The following is a 19,672-nucleotide window of genomic DNA, read 5'->3' on the forward strand; positions in this document are numbered from 1 at the left end:
TGGCGATTAAAATTGCTACACCAAGAACAAATGCAGATGATGAACGGGTATTCATTGGACAAATATATTATACTAGAACTGAGATGTGATTACATTTCCACGCGATTTGGGTGCATAGATACTGAGAAATCAGTACCCAGAACAACCATCTCTGGCCATTCTAACGGCCTTGATACGCGTGGGCATTGAGTCAAACAGAGCTTGGATGCCGTGTACAGGTACAGCTGCCCATGCAGCTTCAACACGATACCACAGTTCATCAAGAGTAGTGACTGGCGTATTGTGTGCTCGGCCACCATTGACAAAACGTCTTCAATTGGTGAGAGATCTGGAGATTGTGCTGGCCAGGGCAGCAGTCGAACATTGTCTGTAGCCAGAAAGGCCTGTACAGGACCTGCAACATGCGGTCGTGCATTATCCTGCTGAAATGTAGGGTTTCGCAGGGATCGAAACACATCTGAAATGTAACGTCCACTGTTCAAAGTGCCGTCAGTGCGAACAAGAGGCGACCGAAACGTGTAACCAATGGCCCGCCGGGTGATACGTCAGTATGACGCTGACGAATACACGCTTCCAATGAGCGTTCACCGCGATGTCGCCTAACGCGGATGCGACAATCACGATGCTGTAAACAGAACATGGATTCATCCGAAAAAATGACGTTTAGCCATATGTGCACACAGGTTCGTCGTTGAGTACACCATCGCAGCCGCTCCTGTCAGTGATGCAGCGTCATGGGTAACCGCAGCCATGGTGTCCGAGCTGAAAGTCCATGCTGCTGCAAACGTCGTCGAACTGTTCGTGCAGATGGTTGTTGTCTTGCAAATGTCCCCATCTGTTGACTCAGGGATCGAGACGTGGCTGCACGATCCGTTACAGGCATGCGGATAAGATGCGTGTTCTAGTGATACAAGGCGGTTGAGATCCAGCACGGCGTTCCGTATTACCCTCCTGAACCCACCGATTCCATATTCTGCCAACAGTCATTGGATCTCGACCAACGCGAGCAGCAATGTCGCGATACGATAAATCGCATTCGCGACAGGCTACAATCCGAGCTTTATCAAAGTCGGAAACGTGATGGTACGTATTTCTCCTCCTTACACGAGGCATCACAACAACGTTTCACCAGGCAACGCCGTTCAACTGCTGTTTGTGTATGAGAAATCGGTTGGAAACTTTCCTCGTGTCAGCACGTTGTAGGTGTCGCCACCAGCGCCAACCTTGTGTGAATGCTCTGAAAAGCTAATCATTTGCATATCACAGCATCTTCTTCCGGTCCGTTAAATTTCGCGTCTGTAGCACGTCATCTTCGTGGTGTAGTAATTTTAATGGCCAGTAGTGTATTTGCGTAGATACTCCGTATGCTAGTAATCGGCTGTATGGTACAGCGTCGAACGAGACAGGAAGACGTCAGTGCCCTGCGCCTGCTCCCGCCGTGCGCTCACGAGGGGCAGTATATCGGCTGCCCGGCGTGAATCATGGCGCTATCTCCCCTTCCGCGCGAGCCACGGCCCACGTGCCGGCCACTCCATTAGGCCGCAGCCTGCAGGTAATGTTTAATGCACGCCGGCCCGGCCGCGGTCACCTGCCTCTGCCTCCCCCGCCCCCGCCTACCCCTCCACCGCCCTACCTCTGGAGCCGATTATTGATTCGCGCTGGGGCGCTGCAGCCGCCGCCCGGTCGCCATGGCGACGGCTCCACCTGCGCGCCACACGACCGCCTCGACAGCGCAGTCCCAGGCACGGCCGGGGAAAACTCTGCGCGCGCCACGTCCACACATGTGTAACGCACAGTTCTTCATAGAAACTGCTAAGAGTTTGCATTGCGTAACAGCAGCTACGAAGAGGGCTCGTGTGGTCGGAGAAGTTAATACCTACACTACTGGCCATTAAAATTTCTAAACCACGAAGATAACGCGTTACAGACGCGAAATTTAACCGACAGGACGAAGATGCTGTGATATGCAAATGATTAGCTTCTCAGAGCATTTACACAAGGTTGGCGCCGGTGGCGACACCTACAACGTGCTGACACGAGGAAAGTTTCCAACCGATTTCTCATACACAAACAGCAGTTGACCGGCGTTGCCTGGTGAAACGTTGTTGTGATGCCACGTGTAAGAAGGAGAAATGCTTACCATCATGTTTCCAATTTTGATAAAGCTCGGATTGTAGCCTGTCGCGAATGCGATTTATCGTACCGCGACATTGCTGCTCGCGTTGGTCGAGATCCAAGGATTGTTAGCAGAATATGGAATCGGTGGGTTCAGGAGGGTAATACGGAACGCCGTGCTGGATCTCAACGACCTCGTATCACTAGAACACGCATCTCATCCGCATGGCTGTAACGGATCGTGCAGTCACGTCTCGATCCCTGAGTCAACAGATGGGGACGTTTGCAAGACACCAGCCATCTGCACGAACAGTTCGACGTCGTTTGCAGCAGCTTGGACTATCAGCTCGGAGACCATGGCTGCGGTTACTCTTGACGCTACATCACAGACAGGAGCGCCTCCGATGGTGTACTCAACGACGAACCTGGGTACACAAATGGCAACACGTCATTTTTTCGGATGAATCCATGTTCTGTTTACAGCATCATGATGGTCGCATCCGTGTTTGGCGACTTCGCGGTGAACGCACATTGGAAGCGTGTATTCGTCATCGCCATACTGGCGTATCACCCGGCGTGATGGTATGGCGTGCCATTGGTTATACATCGCGGGTACCTCTTGTTCCTACTGACGGCACTTTGAACAGTGGACGTTACATTTCAGATGTGTTACGACCCGTCGCTCTACCTTCATTCAATCTCTGCGAAACCCTACATTTCAGCAAGACAATGCACGACCGCATGTTGCAGGTCCTGTACTGGCCTTTCGGGATACAGAAAATGTTCAACTGCTGCCCCAGCCAGCACTTTTTCCAGATCTCTCACCAATTGAAAACGTCTGGTCAATGGTGACCGAGCAACTGGCTCGTCACAATACGCGTCACTACTCTTGATGAACTGTGGTATCCTGTTGAAGCCTCATGGGCAGTTGTACCTGTACACGCCATCCAAGCTCTGTTTGACTCAATGCCCAGGAGTATCAAGGCCGTTATTACGGCCAGAAGTGGTTGTTCTGGGTACTGTTTTCTCAGGATGTATTGCACCCAAATTGGGTGAAAATGTAATCACATGTCAGTTCTAGTATAATATATTTGTCCAATAAATACCCGTTGATCATCTGTATTTCTTCTTGGTGTAGCAATTTTAATGGCCAGTAGTGTAAATCTACACCTATACACCTATACTCTGCAAGCAACCTTACGACATGTGGTGCGAACTCATGGTACCACTATTTATTCCACCCCTCTGTCCCCACACTAGCCCCACTTTCTTCCTACAAAAACTGTATATAAGCTTCATCATGAGCACAAAATTCTCTGATGTTACCACCATGGTCATTTTGCGTGGTACATGCAGGAGTTTACCACCATGGTGATATTGCGTGGTACATGCAGGAGCAAGTAATACGAGGGGTAGTCACATAAAGTTTTAACTGTCACCTAAAAAAATGACCTTACGTAATTAATTTTCTGTTGTTTGCAGGTACTTCTCTGCAGTCCATATAAACATTGAAACCCTTGCCCCATATCATCGTACCATTGAAAATTTGACGACAAGGTTGTGCCACTTCCTTTTCTCTCTTCTAGAGGCGTGGTTCCATACTGTGTCACAAGATTTCCAGTGCGTACAGCTTCCCAACGGTAATTCGCACAGTGGCTGTTGGCAATAGCAGGAGGTGTACCTTGCCCCCTAAATGACTGTCAATGGCAGAGCAGCGGTGAGGGGAAGGCAGCGTCGGCTGCTTCCCGCAGTGCTGGCACCATTACCCCTAAAATGTATACAGTAATACTTCGAGTCCTGGGGCAACTTAACGTTGGCAGCGCTCTGAGACAAATGAATATCCTTCCTCATTGAGCTACAATATAGCAAGCCAGCAACTGGAAGCAGTTAATTCCATAAATTATGTGGGAGTGCGCATTAGGAGTGATTTAAAATGGAATGATCATATAAAGTTGATCGTCGGTAAAGCAGATGCGAGACTGAGATTCGTTGGAAATGCAATCCGAAAACAAAGGAAGTAGGTTACAGTACACTTGTTCGCCCACTGCTTGAATATTGCTCACCAGTGTGGGATCCGTACCAGATAGGCTTGATAGAAGAGACAGAAGATCCAACGGAGAGCAGCGCGCTTCGTTACAGGATCATGTAGTAATCGCGAAATCGTTACGGAGATGATAGATAAACTCCAGTGGAAGACTATGCAGGAGAGACGCTCAGTAACTCGGTACGGGCTTTTGTTGAAGTTTCGAGAACATACCTTCACTGAGGAGTCATGCAGTATATTGCTCCCTCCTACGTATATCTCGCGAAGAGACCATGAGGATAAAATCAGAGATTAGAGCCCACGCAGAGGCATACCGACAATCTTTGTTTCCACGAACAATACGAGACTGGAATAGAAGGGAGAACCGATAGAGGTACTCAGGGTACCCTCTGCCACACACTGTCAGGTGGCTTGCGGAGTATGGATGTAGATGTAGAATATCTCTCAACTAGTGCGAATTTTCTCCGCTCCTGGCAGCACAAGTAAAATCGTCAACGTACTGCGGACAAGCTGTAACAGGACTGGATATACGTAACTGAAAACAAGCAAAAAATTAATTACCTAATTTCTCTTTGTGTTTCCAGGTGAAACTTAAAAGCTTCATGACTGCACCCCTCATATATGACCCTTCTTGGAATGTATTCTCTAGAAATTTTAGCAGTAAATCTCTCTGTGATGCCTAACACCTCACTTGCAGCATGTTTTAGCAACTCCGTAACATTCTTGCGCTTACTTTCGGGAAACGTGACTAAAGCGCGTCACTTCTCTTTGGATCTTCTGTACATCCTTTAATACTACCTGATAAAGGTTGTAGTCTGACAAACAGTGTTTATGAATCGAGTATTTTGCAAGCGGCTTCTTCCTTGGATGAGTTACATTTCCTTGGGTTTTTCCCGGCGAACCTCAGCCTAGTTTCTGCTCTTCGTATAATTAATTTTATGTGGTCGTCCCCTGTTACGTTACTTACAGGTATTTTACTACTCCTATTGCTTCGACTTACTCATGGCCTGTTGCGTAGCAGAAAAATGTGATCAGGTGCAATCTCCGTCCTCACCCTCTGGCGTTCACGCTGCTCGTTAGTAATTTCTGCTAGTGCTTCGCTCGTTAGGCACCGATGATCACAATATCGATCTCTATAACGTTGTACTGTATTTCTTTGTACAGTATTTCTTGGACAGTCACCGTATGCAAGTATTACGTCTAACTTCTTCTCATTTTTATATATATATATATATATATATATATCCCCGGAGGGGGGTTGGGGGACGAGGCAAGGAATATTGAAGCAGAAATAAACTACCCACACACGACACATTTCCTGCTAGTTCTGCAGTGCAAAGGAGTAAAACGTCGAAAAACTTGATACGAAGACTGGCACTTGGCGGTGTATACACCTTAATAGCCGTCACCGACTGCCTTGCCAATCAATTTTAACTCGTTTTCAGGGATCTTTGCGCAAAGTTTCAACGCTAATATTAATCAGCGTTAGTCGCTTTTCAATTTCGAATGGTAGCATAATCATAAACAACACTATGAGATCACGACCAAAGGTTTTGGTATGATGTCCCGTCGATACTCGCTTCGATACGGCCTTGATTCAAACGTCCGTCTGGTTATTCACTTGTTAATGTTTTCCTAGCCACTCAGTCCCTAGCCACTCAGAAACGGATGCTGGGAAGTTTTTTTTTCTGCGTCTCTCTATTTCCTCTATCAGTCCCATACTGACGAGCAATATTCAAATCCTGGTGCAACGAGTATTTTGTAAGCTAGTTCCTTTGTTGGTGGAGTACATTTGCTAAGGATTCTTACAACCGATCAAAGTCTGGCATCTGCCTTATTCGCAATTATTTTTATGTGGTCGTTCCATTTCAAATCGCTCCGTATGGAAACTCCTAAGTATTTTGTATGTGGAAAATTTCTGCCACGGACCGTGGTCAAACTAGTATAATTTTCGCCCAGGGGAGAACTTCCACGTTGCACCCCACTCGCATCCCCTCCCGCTCTCTCCTGCCGATTTATCCCCATTTTTTTGTTTATACCCCTACGTTGTTTAGCCTGTTTATTCGTTTATTGAGTTCAATGCTTTTCAATGAATTTTAAGATACGCATTTCAATAATACTTTTTCTAGCATTGGACGATTCAAATCGTGTAACTACAAACAATTCGAATTTTCAGTGCGATAGGGTACGCAGCTGTTATGAATTTTTTGAATGATTTCTTGAAGCCTTCAGCTGCCATTTTCTTTATTTCCTGTACGATTGTACAATTTCGGCCTTATGTCATTTTCAAGTATCTAAAACGGAAGTTTCATACATTGGACACTTTAGTGACACTTGTGATTTTGATGTAGGAACAAGTCGTATCTGTAGATATACTAGGCGCATTATAACTTACTTTAGGGGTGATTTTTTGGTAACAGATTATGTCATATACGTCCTATGACATCATATCATGCTCATAGATTAGTTCGAGGTGTTCACGCTATTTTAGGAGCACGTTACTTTCGAGCAGTTGTTGCAAAGCTCTTATACAGTATATAACGTACTTAACACTAGGAAGATTATAATTATTTTACAGAATTTTGCTACTTAACCTGCATATGATTTTGTTCTCAGTTATATTTAATTATCGTTCATCATTGGTGTAAATATGACTACGTAATTTCTTTAAAATAACTTGTAAATATTTGTTCTGTTATTGTAGGAACACGTCATTTTTGTAAATATTTGTTCTGTTATTGTAGGAACACGTCATTTTTGAATAGTTGGTATAAAGATCTTAAATATCACATTTATCACAGTATTCTAATGAGATGGTATTGAGAACCATGAGAGTCTAGTAAAAACTGCTTTATGGTTGCTTGATGTTTAGCATTACTGTCATATTTATTAATGAGTGTGGCGATAATTTTACATGTATGCTTCTGTAACGCTTCGCCCTCGAACTGCTAGAAAGTTGTCTAGGAATTTCCCATTTCGTAGGTCTTTTTGCTCATTTAATACTCTGTCTGGCTGATCTTTGAGCGCGCCTAGTGTATTTACAGATACGACTCGTTCCTACGTCAAAATCACAAGTGTCACTAATATATCCAATGTATGAAACTTCCGTTTTCGATACTTGAAAATGGGCTAAGGCCGAAATTGTACAACCGTACAGCAAATAAAGAAAATGGCACTAAAGGCTTCAAAAAATCATTTAAAAAATTTCGGAAGTTGCATTGCTTGCAACAATATCGGGATCCTTTTTTGATATTTTCATTGCCGATGAATGAAAATCCGTAAAAAAAAACCCGCAAAATACTCTCTTCATGCTTTCGATGGCTCATCTGGCATAACGAGAGTGGTTTAAGCTAGAAGCCAGAAAAAAAAAGATCTCTCTCTCCCTGTACCAGGGACAGGTATATCTAAGAGAACTATTGCTCAGCGCAGTTCTGCCCGAATCTCCCTGTCACTTTCATACATCGCTGCCCCTTACCATTTTAGTAGCCCCTGATCCATTCCCTTCTTCTTCTTCTTCTCCCTTCTTTCGTTTTTCTTTCACTCTCTTTCGTTTTTAGTTTTTCCGCCAGTCACAAAACTGCCCCCCCCCCCCCCCCCCACGGAAACTGCGCCCAGCACACAGTCCCCAGCTGCCACAATGACGAAACGGCGCGCAGAACAACTGATGACTGGGACGGAAATGCGACTGCAGAAGTGGGGCCTTCCTGGGGCGAAGTGCGCGTGTGCGGCGGGTAGCGAAGCCGCGCGCTGCAGGCGCTGCGTGCCGCCGAGCCCTCCGTCAGGGGCGGCCGCGTCCCCCGGGCGCCGTTGGCTGGTCGGCGCGCCGCCACCCGCTAATGACAACGCCATCAGGGACAGACGGCCACGCTAATGGCTGAGAGGCCGGGGAGCCGAGCTCAGCTGCCGTCTGAGACTACTACCTCCAGCTCGTGTATACTGACTACATCCAAACTTTTCTTCCTACTTACGGTTCGTGGCGGAAGGCACTTCTTGTATAACTTCCATTTCACCCTTTACTCTTTCATTCGGAAGCGAGGATGCAAGAGGGGTGTGTGTGCGGGGGGGTGGGGGGGGGTCATGACCTTCGCCCACAAAGGCGTTTACATTTTTACGTACCCAATTTTCAAATTTCTCGACCAATTATACGGTTTATAATTTAAAATTATAATTTAAAATCCCAAAGAAAGCAGGTGTCGACACATGTGAAAATTACCGAACTATCAGTTTAATAAGCTACGGTTGCAAATTCCTAACACGAATTCTTTACAGACGAATGGAAAAACTGGTAGAAGCCGACCTCGGGGAAGATCAGTTTGGATTCCGTAGAAATGTTGGAACAGCTGAGGCAGTTCTGACCCTACGACTTATCTTAGAAAATAGATTAAGGAAAGGCAAACCTACGTATCTAGCATTTATAGACTTAGAGAAAGCATTTGACAATGTTGACTGGATTACTCTCTTCCAAATTCTGAAGGTGGCAGGGGTAAAATACAGGGAGCGAAAGGCTATTTACAATTTGTACAGAAACCAGATGGCAGTTATAAGAGTCGAGGGGCATGAAAGGGAACCAGTGGTGGGTGAGGGAGTGAGACAGGGTTGCAGCCTCTCCCCGAAGTTATTCAATCTGATATTCAGCAAGCAGTAAAGGAAACAAAAGAAAAATTCGGAGTAGGTATTAAAATCCATGGAGAAGAAATAAAAACTTTGAGGTTCGCCGATGATATTGTAATTCTGACAGAGATAGCAAATGACCTGGAAGAGCAGTTGAACGGAATGGACAGTGTCTTGAAAGGAGGATATAAGATGAATATCAACAAAAGCAAAACGAGGATAATGGAATGTAGTTGAATTAAATCGGGTGATGCTGCGGGAATTAGATTAGAAATGAGAGGCATAATGTAGTAAATGAGTTTTGCTATTTGGCAAGCAAAATAACTGATGATGGTCGAAGCAGAGAGGATATAAAATGTAGACTGGCAATGGCAAGGAAAGCGTTTCTGAAGAAGAGAAATTTGTTGACATCGAGTACAGATTTAAGTGCCAGGAAGTCGTTTCTGAAAGTATTTGTATGGAGTGTAGCCATGTACGGAACTGAAACGTGAACGATAAATAGTTTAGGCAAGAAGAGAAGAGAAGCTTTCGCAATGTGGTGCTACAGAAGAATGCTGAAGATTAGATGGGTAGATCACATAACTAATGAGGAGGTATTAAATAGAGTTGGAGAGAAGAGAAATTTGTGGCACAACTTGACTAGAAGAAGGGATCAGTTGGTAGGGCGTATTCTGAGGCATCAAGGGATCACCAATTTAGTATTGTAGGGGAGCGTGGAGGGTAAAAATCGTAGAGGGAGACCAAGAGATGAATACACTAAACAGATTCAGAAGGATGTAGGTTGCAGTAGGTACTGGTAGATGAAGAAGCTTGCGCAGAATAGAGTAGCATGGAGAGCTGCATCAAACCAGTCTCTGGACTGAAGACCACAACAACAACAACAATTTAAAACAGTAACCAGCCAAAAGTATGATTTAAAATTTTTACTGAAATAAAAAAAAATCACCAGTTTTGGATTTATTACAAATCCGAGTTTATAGGTTTATAGGTTTTGTGCGACGAATTCGTCGTGCATTTGTGTCATACGTATTAAAGTTACCATATTTTGACAAGTGCTCTAAGTAAGTTCTGTTAAATTCTCGGGAAAGTGCTTTAACATAGATTTCTACGTTTATGGGAGAACACTTGCTCAAGGCTTCAGCCTTCGTATATTGCAAAAGTGGTGCGTTCCTTTGAGAAAGCCACAGACTAATTCCTAGCTCATCCTTTCAAACAAAAGCTGCTATTTCTCTAACAAGCTCGTCGAAAACTAGTCTTTAACCTCTAATTTTTTCCCCAGTGTGTTGGCGCTGTCAGTAGCAAAGTACTGTCGGAAGCACTACAGCGAAATTGTGTTACAGCACCCGTACATCTAAGAGCATTCGCGTTAGTTAAAGAAAATCCTTTTTAGAAAATCTTTAGAATGTGCATGATATTCACGTCCTCGAGGAGGAAATAGCCTAGAAAATCCTCCCTTGTCCGACCACTTCCGGGTGACGGCTGTCAGGTTACGACTCTTACCTATAGGTATTATCGTAGCAGGTAAGATTGCGAGCATTCAGGGAGTAGCGCGATTGGTCACTGCCTTGTCATTTGGCCGAGAGGATGTCACAGAAATAACCCACAAATTAGGAGGGCAAACATCAATACACAGACAATGTGCAGCATTTGGTGCGGTGTGGGTGTGCCTTCGAGAGGCAGTTACCATAATTCATTTTTTGCTTGTTTCCAGTTATATCTACTCTCTACATTCATTTCCATTCTCTGCAAACCATCGTGAGGTGCACAGCACAGGGTGCGCCCCATTCGATTCACGTACGGTACGTAGGAAGAACAGGTGTTTAAATGCTTCCATGTCTGTCGTAATTAATCTAATTTTGTCCTCGGCATCCCAGTGGGAATGATATGTATGGGGTTGCTGTGTATTCCTAGAGTCGTTATTTAAAGCCGGGTCTTGAAATTTTGTAATAGATATTCTCGGAACAGTTTATGCCTGTCTTCAAGAGTCTGCCCATCCACTTGCTCCATCACCTCGTGGGTGGGGGGGGTGGGGGGGTGGGGGGGGGGGAAACCTGTGACCATCTGCGTTCGTTAAAGAAAATCCTTAAAATGTGGGTGATATGCACTTCCTCGAGGTGGAAACTGCATAGAAAATCCTCGTTTGTCCGAACATTCTTGAGTGATGACCATCTGGTTAGGACAATATCCCCTCTTAGTCGTATCTGGTACGTATCACACATGTTTGGGCTATATTCTCGAATGGGTCGCAGAAGTTATTTGTGAAGAATCTCTTTTGTAGACTGATTGCATTTCCCTCGTATTCCACGTATAAACCGAAGACTGCTACCTGCTCTACCCACGACTGGGCCTATGTGATTGCTCCATTCATGTCCCCACAAAGTGTCACGTAGACCGTATTTGTATGAGTTTACCTATCCCAATTGGGAATTTCTGCTACAGTCACCGGATACTACGTTTCTTCGCAAGGTCTGACTGAATATTTATGCAGCTTGTTTCAGACATGTGTCTATAATTTACAGTCCATGTCGCTCACTTCACACACTACTGACTATTAAACCTGCTGCGCCACAAAGAAGACGTGCTACAGACGCGAAATTCAATTGACAGGAAGAAGATGCTGTGATATGCAAATGATTAGCTTTTCAGAGCATTCACGCAAGTTTGGCGCCGGTGGTGACAACTACAACGTGCTGACATGAGGAAAGTTTCCAACCGATTTCTCATACACAAACAGCAGTTGATTGGCGTTGCCTGGTCAAACGTTGTTGTGATGCCTCGTGTAAGGAGGGAAATGCGTACCACCACGTTTCCGACTTTGATAAAGGTCGAATTGTAGCCTATCGCGATTGCGGTTTATAGTATCGGGACATTGCTGCTCGCGTTGGTCGAGATCCAATGACTATTAGCAGAATATGGAATCGGTGGGTTCAGGAGGGTAATACGGAACGCTGTGCTGGATCCCAACGGCGTCGCATCACTAGCAGTCGAGATAACAGGCATCTAATCCGCATGGTTGTAACGGATCGTGCAGCCACGTCTCGATCCCTGAGTCAACAGATGGGGACGTTTGCAAGACTACAACCATCTGCACGAACAGTTCGAAGACGTATGCAGCAGTATGGACTATCAGCTCGGAGACCGTGGCTGCGGTTACCCTCGACGCTGCATCGCAGACAGGAGCGCCTGCGATTGTGTACTCAACGACGAACCTGGGTGCACGAATGGCAAAACGTCATTTTCTCGGATGAATCCAAGTTCTGTTTACAGCATCATGGTGGTCGCATCCGTGTTTGGCGACATCGCGGTGAACGCACATTGGAAGCGTGTATTGCTCATCGCCATAATGGCATATCACCGGCGTGATGGTATGGGGTGCCATTGGTTACACGTCTCGGTCACCTATTGTTCGCATTGACGGCACTTTGAACAGTGGACGTTACATTTCAGATGTGTTACGACTCGTGGCTCAACCCTTCATTCGATCCCTGCGAGACCCTACATTTCAGCAGGATAATGCACGACCGCATGTTGCAGGTCCTGTACGGGCCTTTCCGGATACAGAAAATGTCCGACTGCTTCCCTGGCCAGCACATTCTCCAGACCTCTCACCAACTGAAAACGTCTGGACAATGGTGGCCGAGCAACTGGTTCGTCACAATACGTCAATCACTACTCTTGATGAACTGGGGCATCGTGTTGAATCTGCATGGGCAGCTGTACCTGTACACGCCATACTAGCTCTGACTCAATGTCCAGACGTATCAAGGCCGATATTATGGCCAGAGGTGGTTGTTCTGGGTACTGATTTCTCAGAATGTATGCACCCAAATTGCGTGAAAATGTAATCACATGTCAGTTCTAGTGTAGTATATTTGTCCAATGGATACCCGTTTATCATCTGCATTTCTCATTGGTGTAGCAATTGTAATGTCCAGTAGTGTACATAGAAAGTGCGGAATGAAGAATATTCACATTTGTATGAAATGTTAGCAGAAATGCTAATAATTGTCACGAACAAGAATCAGTGAGACGGCAAATTGAAAGACTGAAGAAACTCGTTTGTCAGCCTGGAACGCCATATCCTATGCCACCACGACTAAATTTCTACTTTGCAACGTTGCTGCCACAGGAGTGTGAGAGGCAAGGGCGGTGAAGCTCGGGCTGGCAGGCAGGTGTGGTGTAGTCGGCCGCAACAAAGGGAGAGGGCGCCGCCTGGCGCCGAGATGAAAGCCGCCGCCGGGGCGCTGCATTGATCCAATCCCCGGGCGGCGGCGGCGCGGCCAGCCAATGGCGCGGCGGCGTGAGGGCGCGCCGCGGCGCCTGCGTGAGCAACAAGTCCCATTACCACCCCCGCGGCCGCCGGCGCCGTGCCGACGCCGCCAATCCCGTGGGCCCGCGTCCGCCAAGTGCCCGCCGCTGACGTCATCACGCGCCAGATCAATGGGCGCGAGTCTCGGTGCAACAAGTCCCCCACCCCCTCCACCCCCCTCACGCGACTTACGTCTACATACACTCTACCCAAGCCATTGTACAGTGCACGGCGGTAAGTACACTACTACTGGCCATTAAAATTGCTACCCCAAGAATAAATGGAGATGATAAACGGGTATTCATTGGACAAATATATTATTCTGGAACTGACATGTGATTACATTTTCACCCAATTTGGGTGCATAGATCCTGAGAAATCAGAACCCAGAACAACCACCTCTGGCATTGAGTCAAACAGAGCTTGGATGGCGTGTACAGGTACAGCTGCCCATGCAGCTTCAACACGATACCATAGTACATCAAGAGTAGTGACTGGCGTATCGTGACGATGCAGTTGCTCGGTCACCATTGACCACACGTTTTCAATTGGCGAGAGATCTGGAGAATGTGCTGGCCAGGGCAGCAGTCGAACATTTTCTGTATCCAGAAAGGCCCGTACAGGACCTGCAACATGTGGTCGTGCATTATCCTGCTTAAATGTAGGGTTTCGTAGGGATCGAATGAAGGGTAGAGCCACGGGTCGAAACATATCTGAAATGTAACGTCCACTGTTCAAAGTGCCGTCAATGCGAACAAGAGGTGACCGAGACGTGTAACCAATGGCACCCCATACCATCACGCCGGGTGATACGCCAGTATGGCGATGACGAATACACGCTTCCAATGTGCGTTCACCGCGATGTCGGCAAACACGGATGCGACCATCATGATGCTGTAAACAGAACCTGGATTCATCCGAGAAAATGACGTTTTGTCATTCGTGCACCCAGGTTCGTCGTCGAGTACACCATCGCAGGCGCTCCTGTCTGTGATGTAGGGTCAAGGGTAACCGCAGCCATGGTGTCCGAGCTGATAGTCCATGCTGCTGCAAACGTCATCGAACTGTTCGTGCAGATGGTTGTTGTCTTGCAAAGATCCCCATCTGCTGACTCAGGGATCGAGACGTGGCTGCAGGATCCGTTACAGCCGTGCGGATAAGATGCCTGTTATCTCGACTGCTAATGATACGACGCCGTTGGGATCCAGCACGGCGTTCCGTATTTTCCTCCTGAACCCACCGATTCCATATTCTGGTAACAGTCATTGGATCTCGTCCAACGCGAGCAGCAATGTCGCGATACGATAAACCTCAATCGCGATACGCTACAATCCGACCTTTATCAAAGTCGGAAACCTGATGGTACGCATTTCTCCTCCTTACACGAGGCATCACAACGTTTCACCAGGCAACGCCGATCGACTGCTGTTTGTGTATGAGAGATCAATTGGAAACTTTCCTCATTCAGGACGTTGTAGGTGTCGCCACCGGCGCCAACCTTGTGTGAATGCTCTGAAAAGCTAACCATTTGCATATTACAGCATCTTCTTCCTGTCGGTTAAATTTCGCGTCTGTAGCACGTCATCTTCATCGTGTAGCAATTTTCATGGCCAGCATTGTACTTCGAACCAACGTTTTTGATTGTCTGTCCTATTCCATTGGTGCAGCGAGCGAGGGAATACTGCCTATACGGCACAGTACAAGGGATAGTTATAAGATTTTAATCACCACCTCGAAATTAAATTTTTGATCTTTTACATGTATCTTTCTGCAGTCCTGGTACACAATGAACTCTCCGTGCCATAGTAGCGCACCGCTAGAGAGGCCAAAACAGGATAGTGCAGCCCATTGAATAAGCAGAGTAAACTAAAGAGGCACATATCACTAGCGGAAAGATAGATACTGCCTACAGGAAAATTAAAGAGACCTTTGGAGAAAAGAGAACCACTTGCATGAATATCAAGAGGTCAGATGGAAACCCAGTTCTAAGCAAAGAAAGGAAAGCAGAATGGTGGAAGGAGTATGTAGAGGGTCTATACAAGGGCGATGTACTTGAGGACAATATTATGGAAATGGAAGAAGATGTAGATGAAGATGAAATGGGTGATACGATACTGCGTGAAGAGTTTGACACAGCACTGAAAGACCTGACTCGAAACAAGGCCCCGGGAGTAGTCAACATTCCATTAGAACTATTGACGGCCTTGGGAGAGCCAGTCCTGACAAAACTCTACCATCTGGTGAGCAAGGTGTACGAGACAGGCGAAATACCCTCAGACTTCAAGAAGAATATAATAATTCCAATCCCAAAGAAAGCAGGTGTTGACAGATGTGAAAATTACCGAACTATCAGTTTAATAAGTCACAGCTGCAAAATACTAACGCGAATTATTTATAGACGAATGGAAAAACTGGTAGAAGCCGACCTCGGTGAAGATCAGTTTGGATTCCGTAGAAATGTTGGAACACGTGAGGCAATACTGACCTTACGACTTATCTCAGAAGGAAGACTAGACTTAGAGAAAGCTTTTGACGATGTTGACTGGAATACTCTCTTTCAAATTCTAAAGGTGGCAGGGGTAAAATACAGGGAGCGAAAGGCTATTTACAATTTGTACAAAAAGCAGATGGCAGTTATAAGAGTCGAGGGGCATGAAAGGGAAGCAGTGGTTGGGAAGGGAGTGAGACAGGGTTGTAGCATACCGCCGATATTATTCAATCTGTATATTGAGCAAGCAATAAAGGAAACGAAAGAAAAGTTCGGAGTAGGTATTAAAATCCATGGAGAAGAAATAAAAACTTTGAGGTTCGCCGATGACATTGTAATTCTGGCAGAGACAGCAAAGGACTTGGAAGAGCAGTTGAAAGAAATGGACAGTGTCTTGAAAGGAGGATATAAGATGAATATCAGCAAAAGCAAAACGAGGATAATGGAATGTAGTCGAAATAAGTCGGGTGATGCTGAGTGAATTAGATTAGGAAATGAGACACTTTAAGTAGTGAAGGAGTTTTACTATTTGGGGAGCAAAATAACTGATGATGGTCGAAGTAGAGAAGATATAAAATGTAGACTGGCAATGGCAAGGAAAGCGTTTCTGAAGAAGAGAAGTTTGTTAATATCGAGTATAGATTTGTCAGGAAGTCGTTTCTGAAAGTATATTCTTTGAGAAAAGGTTGTTATGCTCCAGGATACTGCAGCTATGCGGCCTCGAAATATGGAAACGCTGCTACTAAAATAAAATGACAGATAATACATTCTGATGGAACAAGAGCGACGACAGATCTGCTGGGACGCAGTAACTAAGACTGTGGGCAACGACGAGGACGGATTGGCGAAGCTAGGAGAAGAAATTTGGCTGAATCGTTTTTAAAGGAGACATCTTGGCACAAGTCTGGACCGGAAGTGGAACTGCCGTCCTCAAGAGTATGGGCTTTTGTCTTAATCACTTCGGCACTTTGCTCCTAAGACCTGCTCAAGTATTTTCGTAGACGCCGAGAGGCAAAGTAAGGCAAATCTCTCGCAACACTGGACCGTGACATACTGGAACTACCACAGTGCGAGCTTTTCGCACACAACTCTAAAAGCAGAGAAGTATTTTGGAACCACGGCACTATCATTTCCTTATCGTGGGAATAACTATGCCCGAGTCCGGAGGGCACATGAGAACAAGTAGTTGATCCGGTCCAAAGTACTATCATCCTATACTATCAATGAAATCCATTTGTAGCTTTAAAACCTGATGATCTACTAGGTCTACCCATCTTATTAGGAATCAGCATGGGCTCACAAAACGTCTATCACTAAAACACAACTCACACCCATCAACATGAAATCCTCAGTGCTAGGAGCGATTCATTTGATCTTTGTAGACTTTCGAAAGTCTTTACACGTAGTACTAGATCGACTACCTCTGAAGAAAATACGTCATACTGGCTATCAAACCAGGTTTGCTACTGCATTGTAAATTTCTTGACTGGCAGCATGCAGCACATTGTTATGCGTGCCGAGTTATCTACACACATACTTCGTATGCCCAGGGAAGTATAGTAGGACCTTACTGGGATGTTAGGCATTAACACATAGTATTAGTTGCAACTTCATACTCTTCGCAGATGGTGCAGTTACTGTGTGACGATTCTACCAGATAATCGTAGAATAACAATGTTGTTGGTGTTGTGCTCTTCAGTCCTGAGACTGGTTTGATGCAGCTCTCCATGCTACTCTATCCTGTGCAAGGTTTTTCATCTTAAAGTACCTACTGCAACCTACATCCTTCTGAATCTGCTTAGTGTATTCATCTCTTGGTCTCCCTCTACGATTTTTACCCTCCACGCTCCCCTACAATACCAAATTGGTGATCCCTCGATGCCTCAGAATATGCCCTACCAACTGATCCCTTCTTCTAGTCAAGTAGTGCCACAAACTCCTCTTCTCCCCAATTCTATTCAATGGCTCCTCATCAGTTATGTGATGTACCCATCTAATCTTCAGCATTCTTCTGTAGCACCACATTTCGAAAGCTTCTATTCTCTTCTTGTCCACACTATTTATCGTCCATGTTTCACTTCCATATATGGCTACACTCCATACAAATACTTTCAGAACGAGTTCCTGACACTTAAATCTACACTCGATGTTAACAAATTTCTCTTCTTCAAAAACGCTTTCCTTGCCATTGCCAGTCTACATTTTATATCCTCTCTACTTCGACCATCATCAATTATTTTGCTCCCCAAATAGCAAAACTCCTTTACTACTTTAAGTGTCTCATTTCCTAATCTAATTCCCTCAGCATCACCCGACTTAATTCGACTACATTCCATTATCCTCGTTTTGCTTTTGTTGATGTTCATCTTATATCCTCCTTTCAGGAAACTGTCCATTCCGTTCAACTGATCTTCCAAGTCCTTTGCTGTCTCTGACACAATTACAATGTCATCGGCGAACCTCAGAGTGTTTTTTTTTTCTTCTCCATGGATTTTAATACCTACTCCGAATTTTTCTTTTGTTTCCTTTACTGCTTACTCAATATACATCAGGGAGAGGCTACAATCTTGTCTCACTCCCTTCCCAATCACTGCTTCCCTTTCATGTCCTCGACTCTTATAACTGCCATCTGGTTTCTGTACAAGTTGTAAATAGCCTTCCGCTCCCTGTATTTTACCCCTGCCACCTTCAGAATTTGAAAGAGAGTATTCCAGTCAACAATAATGATAATAATAATAATAACAATAATAATAAATCTTTTAGCGACTCGCGGTAGTTTGTTACAACAAAAGGTCAAATATTTGGACGTAATATAGTGTTGATGTATCAAGCTGAATGATAACATAGGCACAGGTGTGGTGTCAGTATTTTCGACACTCGATGTAAGCGCTGTCAGAACACGGAACACAAGCATCGACTGGGAAAGGAACCATCCCAGCATTCGCCGTAAGCGATTTAGTGAAATAACGGATAAACTAGGTAGGGATAGCATGACGGACGCGGTCTGAACCTCCGCCCCTCAAAAAATACCGGGTCCACTGTTATACCACAGCAGCGCCTCATTCGGAAGGAAACGACGAGATAAGCGGTCGAACTACTGAGAATCGTCAACACCGTACACAGCACGAAAATGTGTCGTCAGTCAGTCTGTTCGAGAAAACCTTAGTAGTGGTGTGTTCTGGGAGGTGATCAGCACAGCGCCGGTCCTGCGATGCCACGCCATGCCGAGGGGTCGTCGGCGCGGACACCTGCAGGCCAGTTCCCCGAACTGCGACCGCAGTGACGTCACAGCGCAGAGCAGTCGATCCGCGCATGCGCCTTGCGCTCCGCCGCGCTGCACGCTCACGCGCAGCAGCCGGCTCTGCGGCCGTCATCGGACCAAGGTGCTCCCAGCTACGCGGAACTTTCCGCGGGTGATCTACTGCAACCATAAGCCCCAAACTTCACCTCCGTACTGTCTATTCTTGCAGCGAAAGTAATAAGTCATTATCCTCGTCTGGCCCCTTATGCCTGGTGTGGTGTGCGTACTGTAAGACCTTCGGTACACACACCATCAGATTATTTGACTTGTCGCTCTAGCGAAGTAGGCGAGTGTCAGCAGTATGTCTCGTGGTCTTATCGTGGCGTGTTTATCTTCTGCCGTTGGGTCAGACGATAGAAATGCCACTTGCACGCTTAGAGTAGCGGATTGACGGTGATCAACTTTAAACAGAACTTGATTAATTTTTTTACACATTTATTAAAATAGTAAAAATCATAGATATTACGTAACTTGATTCTGGATGCAATTTACAATTGACAATCTTAAGTTACTTTGGTCTTGATACGTTAATCTTATTCTCACATATCTCTGATACTTGACAAAGTGTCTATTCCTTTATCTTCATGGCTGTGTACAGGAATATTGTAATCTTATTAGGCACAGACTGAAACTTGACTATAGACTGGTACAGACAGATGCAAACTAATGCAGACTGACTAATCGGAGGTCTGTACACTCGTTGTAATACCTCGAGCGTTCAGGTATCACTGCGCGAGTCTGATCCGCGAGGAGAAAAGGTTCTACGTTAGCAGCAATATCATTGGCTGCGTTACATATTAATAT

General features: G+C 45.5%; 1 protein-coding gene across 1 annotated transcript in view; it reads left to right on the top strand.

Moving 5' to 3' along the window:
• The first annotated feature begins 1,555 nt into the window (after window positions 1-1,555).
• The window catches only part of LOC126195470 (uncharacterized), a 127,920-nt gene continuing 109,803 nt past the window's right edge, over window positions 1,556-19,672 (top strand). Inside the window, exon 1 of the mRNA XM_049934098.1 lies at window positions 1,556-1,785. Coding sequence (XP_049790055.1) covers window positions 1,556-1,785 — 230 coding nt within the window. The remainder of the gene's footprint in view (window positions 1,786-19,672) is intronic.

This window comes from Schistocerca nitens, chromosome 7 (assembly GCF_023898315.1).
Source record: "Schistocerca nitens isolate TAMUIC-IGC-003100 chromosome 7, iqSchNite1.1, whole genome shotgun sequence".
NCBI lineage: Eukaryota > Metazoa > Arthropoda > Insecta > Orthoptera > Acrididae > Schistocerca > Schistocerca nitens.